Source organism: Gobio gobio, assembly GCF_949357685.1.
Source record: "Gobio gobio genome assembly, chromosome: 20".
Lineage (NCBI taxonomy): Eukaryota > Metazoa > Chordata > Actinopteri > Cypriniformes > Gobionidae > Gobio > Gobio gobio.
The window spans coordinates 5,346,224-5,353,269 of NC_137113.1; the positions used below are offsets into that span (position 1 = coordinate 5,346,224).

The 7,046-nt window shown below is 38.1% G+C and overlaps 1 protein-coding gene across 1 annotated transcript in view; it reads left to right on the forward strand.

The window, feature by feature from the left end:
- The first annotated feature begins 3,043 nt into the window (after positions 1-3,043).
- LOC307143784 (alpha-tectorin-like) overlaps positions 3,044-7,046 on the forward strand; it is a 55,909-nt gene continuing 51,906 nt past the window's right edge. Inside the window, exons 1-8 of the mRNA XM_079845545.1 lie at positions 3,044-3,107; positions 3,307-3,367; positions 3,452-3,481; positions 3,763-3,807; positions 5,752-6,132; positions 6,216-6,287; positions 6,511-6,903; positions 7,028-7,046. The exon at positions 7,028-7,046 is cut by the window's right edge and continues 380 nt beyond it. Of these exons, the coding sequence (XP_079701671.1) occupies positions 3,322-3,367; positions 3,452-3,481; positions 3,763-3,807; positions 5,752-6,132; positions 6,216-6,287; positions 6,511-6,903; positions 7,028-7,046 (986 nt within the window). The 5' untranslated portion in view covers positions 3,044-3,107; positions 3,307-3,321. The remainder of the gene's footprint in view (positions 3,108-3,306; positions 3,368-3,451; positions 3,482-3,762; positions 3,808-5,751; positions 6,133-6,215; positions 6,288-6,510; positions 6,904-7,027) is intronic.

Below are 7,046 nucleotides of genomic sequence, written 5' to 3' on the forward strand. Positions count from 1 at the left end.
CAGTCACTGAAAAACAGTCTCAGAGCGTACTTGTTCCAGGGTTGGACCTTCTCACAGGCCATCCGTCACACACTGCTGCACTACAGGGCCACCCAACACTCTACGACGGGGGTCTCTCCAGCTTCCCTCATGCTTGGCCGTGAACTCCAGCTTCCCCTCGACAGGCTCAGCCCCTCACTACCTCAGGAACCACTACCGAGAGTTAAGGCTGCTGTTGCTCGCCAGCAGAGGCGGATGAAGCAGAAATTTGATCTCTCAGCACGTGCTAAGGTCCCTGACATACAGGCCGCAGATTGGGTCAGGGTCTGCAGGCCCCACAGAAACAACAAACTCGCATCATATTGGTCTTCCCCTCTCCAAGTTACACATCAGCTGGGCCCAGTCACCTTCCTGCTCAGTGATGGCACGCGGTGGCATGCAAGCCGCCTCCGCAAAGTGCCGCGCCCGGCACATACAACGGGTATCGCATCTCAAGCCACACCCCCAGCTTGGCAGGACACCCCAGGGTTTCAGCAGACACCTCAGATAGCTCCTGCACAGGCTCCAGACATGCCTATCAACCAGCCAGCTGAGATTTGTGCCTGCCCATCACAGGCTGCCCAGCCTCATCCACATGTTTCCCCACGGCCTGTTCGCACTCGTTCTCGGCCGGGGCACTTACAGGACTTTGTGTCAACATTTCATGTTTGAAACCCCGTAAGAGGGGGGGAAATGTTGTGTTCTCTTCAGTGTTGTTAGAGAATGCATTGAGTTCGTGTTCAGTGATGCATAAAGTTTGATTGTGCTGAAGCATTCTGTTATGCCTGACGAATGGATGGGTTCGTGCACTTGGGTCTGGAAGGTGCGTGAAAATAAAAGTAGAGACGATAAGTCGATGCAACTCTCTGTGTCTGTGTAATCCTTACCCAAATATAACAGCATATCCGAGCATTAGGTCTTAAAGGGGCAGTAGCCTTTACTGCTGTCTGTTTAATGTCAAACAACAAAAGACAAGGACATCACTCCCTGCTCTTGATTGGATAACTTTTGTAAGTTTAATAGGATTAATCTTTGATTTATACAGTCAAATATGCAATGTTATTTTACATTTGATCAATTTCTGTACCTGAAAAAAATATCGGCTATATATCGGCCATCGACCACCCTGCTCTCTAAGATACCGGCATCAGCCATCAAAAAACCAATATCGGTCGACCACTTATTTAGAGTGCCTTATTTTATCAATTAGAATATCGATATTTGGCGCCAGTGTATCGATTCTCGTATCGCACTGAGAGGGACAACAATATATCGCCATATAAATATTTTGTCCCACCCCTAATTTTGCATATAATGCTGCATTGTGCTGTGAGTTGTATGTTTTTAACATTCTTCTGTTTTTTTGGGACCAACATGGTGGAATTCTTGAAGGAGGCTGAGCTCACTAAACCCTTCCCCTTTGTACTTGGTCTTGGGATGACAGTGCCATCAGGCCTTTGCAATTGTTGGCAAACAGGCACTACAGGCAAACACTCTCCTTGGTGCTGTGGACACATGTTTTAAACTTTTTTATGTTTTGGACATCCTTTTCTCGAACCAGTACGCACCAGTGTGGGAATATTTGCAGACTGTTGTTTACAAACTCCCAGGAACAGAATCCCCATCAGTAAGACTGCTCCGTGGATATTTGTCATGTTAAGCAGTACTGGAACCACAACAGCTAACCCTCTCTAAGATGTTATGAGTTTATAAGAGGAAAATTGTCAAACTAATACTGTTTCTAAAGCATTTTATTGTGCTACTGTGTTCTTGTGCCAATTTATTAACTGTATAAAAGCTATGAGTTTAAGGGCTGTCAAATTAATATAAAGCACTTTGATAACCTTATTTAATGTAAATGTTAAAAGTGAAGCTAATGTAATTTATTGATGTTATTTTTTTTTTTTAAATAAATGGGTTAGTCCATATTTGACCAAGCGTTGGGTTGCCAAAATAACCCAAATTGGGTTGTTTTGACCCAGCATTTTTTTAGAGTGTAGTAATATTGACGATTTGTTACCCTTCCTTTAATTCATCCAGACCACGTTTAAATCCCACTTCCAAATCACAGTGGTAGCGTAAAATCTGATGATCAAATGAGACTTGCCCACAGATGACACTGAGAAATGAGACCTTATTTACCACTCGCACTTCTGACATGAGTTTATCATGTGTTTTTATTTTTATGTTCTTGTGTTTATCCAACATCTCTCTTTTCACTATATAATTTTGTTGGCTGTGTTTTTTAGAAAAGTGAAAAAGAAAGTTACGTTTTTTTTCTTAACAGTATTACAAGCCAGAAAGTTTGAAAGTTACTTTTTGTTGGTAGTTGTTTGGTAGGCATCTTACAGTCAAATTGTACAGTATTTAACTTCACTGTTTTTTTTTTCTCATAATGATAGTCTTTTTGGTGATAAGAATAAGACCGGTTGGACTTAACCAATTTTGAATTTTGGTTCGTAGCTATTGTCTTGGCATCTCTACCATGTTTGAAGATCACAGCATCAGCCGCATAAATCTGTACAAACTGGGCTCGGATTTCTATTTCCCAGAATTCTTTGCCATGACACTCGATAGGGAGAGTAAATGTAAAACGTATGAGTACAAAATAAAACTCTGACAGTTCTGCTTAATCAAACTTTATTAACTTAACTTTATGCTTTCTCTGCAATCTTTGTAAATCTAGTCATCCTCGTTGTCGATACCCAAATATAAGACACACATTTTCCTGATGCTGATCTGCAAACTTGCATGCCATTTCCCAGCCATTTAAAAGACATTTGAGGTTACTTTAGGGTTTAGGTTTGAGGTGTTGCATTCAAAGTACTAAACAGATGAAACGGAACCACCATCATTCCATCTCACATTCAAGAACAGAGAATGTCTTTCTGAACGCAGGTGTGCACAAGGAAACGATCGGTTTAAATAACAAATATCTCACATAAACTGGTTTAAGCTACTGTTGAGAAATTCCAGTAAAAATCCACCCACAGTTAATAAAGGCACTGATGAGATTGTGAGAGCTGCAGTTCAGCATCACTGTATTGAGAATCTCCCTGAGTTTGCTCTGCAGCAGCATCTGACCTCAGGTAAAGGCACTTCTGTTTTATCCAATTGGACTCCATTAAGTTTGGCTGTTTGTTATATTAGGTATAATGTGTGTGTTATTTAAGCAGCTGTGAATGTTATAGTTGTTTTACAAATGTGCACAACCAAGAAAAAATAAAATATAACAAAATATAAGAAACATATTTCATGTGTGTGTGTGTTGTATATGTGTGTGTGCAGGTGCCGTTCATCACAATGAGGTTTCTGATCTCACTGTGTGTGTCACTGCTGCTCATTAATGGTGAGTGTTTTATAATCTGTCATGTAAAATGACCAAATATTTTCCCAATAATAAGTGATAATGCCTTAATTGTGTATGTATCAGGTGGAATAATCAATGGACAAACAACAACAGGTACAATCATTCTTTCACCTCATCTAATCTTCAATTCAATTTGATTTCCATTCAAAAAAATTGAAATAATTCAGATGGTGGAATAAATAAATAAATGTGTTATATTAATTATACATTATAGGTATTTCTGACTTTAAATATCACAATTGTGACTTTGATTTTATATGTTTTATCTCACCTAATGTGCAGGTAAATATATTTACATGTGTCATCTGTTTTATGTTAGAGTTGATTTTAATGCAATAATCTAATCATTTTTATTTATTTTATTTTATTTTCAGTTGAAAGCACTTCCACGGAAACTACAACCACGGACATTACAACAGGTAATATAATGTGCCATATTAGTCTGGAAGATTATGTATTTATGTAGGAGGCTTAAAATGTCATAACCTACGGTCAATGGGAAATTAAATATAAAATTTTATGTGTTATGGTTGCACTTTATTTTACATTTGTAACATTCCAATATTATATATATATATATATATTTGCTCTTTTGAGTGAATGTACTGAAGGTTGAGTAGTTTACAGCCGAGGTGAAGCCTTTCCCAGCCCAAAAAAAAAACATAGTGAGACATCTAGATAAAAAAATACTGCTTATTTAACTAAATGTTGTGTGTGTGTGTGTGTGTGTGTGTGTGTGTGTGTGTGTGTGTGTGTGTGTGTGTGTGTGTGTGTGTGTGTGTGTGTGTGTGTGTGTGTGTGTGCATAATGTACACATATGTTTCTACATATGTATGTTTATAGAGGAGACATTACTGTCAGGAGTCAGGACACATTAAAGTGCGTCACAGGCTTTTTTGAATAATGATGAGCTTCTTGTGCAATGTGCAGATGAGGAGTTTAGAACAATTCTAAAGAGTGTAATTGTTCCTCCGGTTTACCTGTGAAAATAGTGTTCACTTCCGTAAATTCTTTAGAGTTGCACATTTTTCTTGCTTTAGTTTGTGAAGAGAATGAAAGCGCTGTTTCTGAAGAGTGATCATGTGTGTAAGAGCTCTAGTAACCCGAAGAACCCAGAGTATGACGTAAGAGGGAATCCACGGTTGAGTCCAACATCTGGAAATAAAGCAAAACAATGGAGAACAAAATAGCCAAGTATTCCTCAGATACTGCGTTGACACCATTCACAAGTTATAATAATTTCGAGAGCACATGAAGGGAGAATAAGAGTATGTTCTCTCAACACAGAGTATGTTCACGGTCAACACTCAAGACATTCTCAACAGAGCGACAAATCGACGAATCACCATGAAAACGGACGCTAAGAAAAATGGCGCCATACTTCTTCCTTCTTCTTCTATTGTTTAATTCCAATTTACATAACCTACTTAGTGCACATCACTATTTGGTGGATGTGCAGTCATTATTTTCAATATTTTCGTTTAATAAGTAATCTGTGTTCACTGAGAATAAGGATTATATTATTTGTTTGATGCTAACTAATTAAATGCAGACGTGTGAAATGACAAAAAATAAAAAAATTTTTGAATTGAATTAACATTTAAACATTGCCTTGTTGTTATAGTGCTTTAGAATTAATTAATCATTTTGTGTATTAAATAACTGTAACTATATAACAAATTTAGTTATATTAATATAACTACATTAATTATATAACATGCATCTGAATACCTCTAAAGCAAACTGAGCCCTGAACATGATCTGCTCCGGAGCCAGATATGATCAAAGAGTAAGTTGCTATGGCTACTCACATACCCTGAAACGTACCTCCAAATTTTGAACCGAAAGTTGAGTTTATCCGCTTACTTACTGTTAAACATACCCAAGTATCTTGAAGACCCCCTGAAGTGCCTCCCATAATCTAAAACGTTAGGCTCATTAAGAGAAAGGTGGATTTATGCTATGCATGTAGATAATGAGATAATGAGAGGTAATGATGAACAGATGAAACGGGCGGAGTAACAGATGGGATGATCAATGATAGACAGCAGAACAGTAACACCTGACTCTAACAGTAACTCGGGATGTTAGAGTTCACCCGACAGCTACTGTAGAATCAAATTTTAAAGGGAATCACATTATTCATGAGTGTGCACTAATATTAAAACACCATTTTTAATCACCCACTGTATATTTCATGATTTTAAAGGGATAAAAGGATTTGATTTTCACTTACAAAAAGCTTATACATTTGAAGCTTAAAGCAGATGTTGTTGTTCAGACTGACTTTTCCTTGCCTGTTACTAGAGTACTTGTATTACTTATAGAAATTAAACATATTTCTTTTGTAATCTCCATGACAGTTGCTTTCAGCAGTGATCCCTGCTACAACTATGAGTCTCTGGATCGTCCCTGGAGAGCCAACAATGAAAGTGGAGATTACATTTGTGATGAACATTTCTCCTGGAGTGGCTGGTACCGGCTCTTCTACTATGGAATGAACATCCGGATGTCAGAGACCTGTGTTAGTTCATACAGCTGTAACACATACGTCAACCTGTGGCTCAATGATTCTCACCCTCAGATAGAGGATGGAGTGGTGATCAGGGAGGTCTGTGGAGGGACTTATTGGGGTGGCTGCTGTTATTACAAGCCAAACCCCATCAGAGTGAAAGCATGCCAAGGCAATTACTATGTCTATGAACTTGTGAATCCACAAATCTGGTGTGCTGGATACTGCACAGGTACTGTGCTATTCTCATTTCTTTTAAGTATTTCAAACTTCTTAAAATTATTTCTGTCATGACATAAATTTCCTACTTTTTAGATGTCAGCACTATTTCACAGGCAGCTTCCACTGTGAGTCCAGATATATTCACCGGATCCACCATCACCTACAGTAAGTTGTAAATAATACATGTAAATAATACAATAATACAAGAATATGCAAATGTTATTAAAAATGATCTCAATAGATACAAATGGTTTTGTATTACAGTTTAAATGGCAATGTTTATGCTTAAACATTTTCACTATTACACAGTTGCATTGCGTATGAATGATTTAAGAATCTCATGATTATTACTTTTTCTTGTTTTAATCTCATCATCTCTCACTAACAGATGATGACCCGTGCAATAACTACGACATACTCGACAACTACTGGAGAAGCACACTCAATTACTGGAATTACAATGGATACATATCTGGTCATGATGACACTCGTGTAGAATGGGATGGCTGGTATCGACTCTTCATGAATGGCTTGAGTGCTCAGATGCCTGAGTGGTGTTTTTATTACATGTTATGTGGAGGTTATAGTTCCCTGTATCTTGGTGACTCTCATCCTCGGCTGGAAGATGGAGTCGTTACTCGTGAAATTTACGGCTCTCACTATGGTCAGTGCAGTCGCTACAGATCTGACCCAATCCAAGTCAAAGCTTGTCCTGGAAATTATTATGTCTACAAATTTACCAGACCGACTCTTTCAATCCCAGCTCCTGTATATTGTGCAGGTACATTCATTCATCTTTATTTTTGACATACTTTTCATGAATTATATTGATTTGTATTCATATTATCTTGAAATGTATTTAATCTGCAATATATAATGTTCTCTTTGTACTTTTTCCACAATAGTCCCTTTCTCCACCCCGAG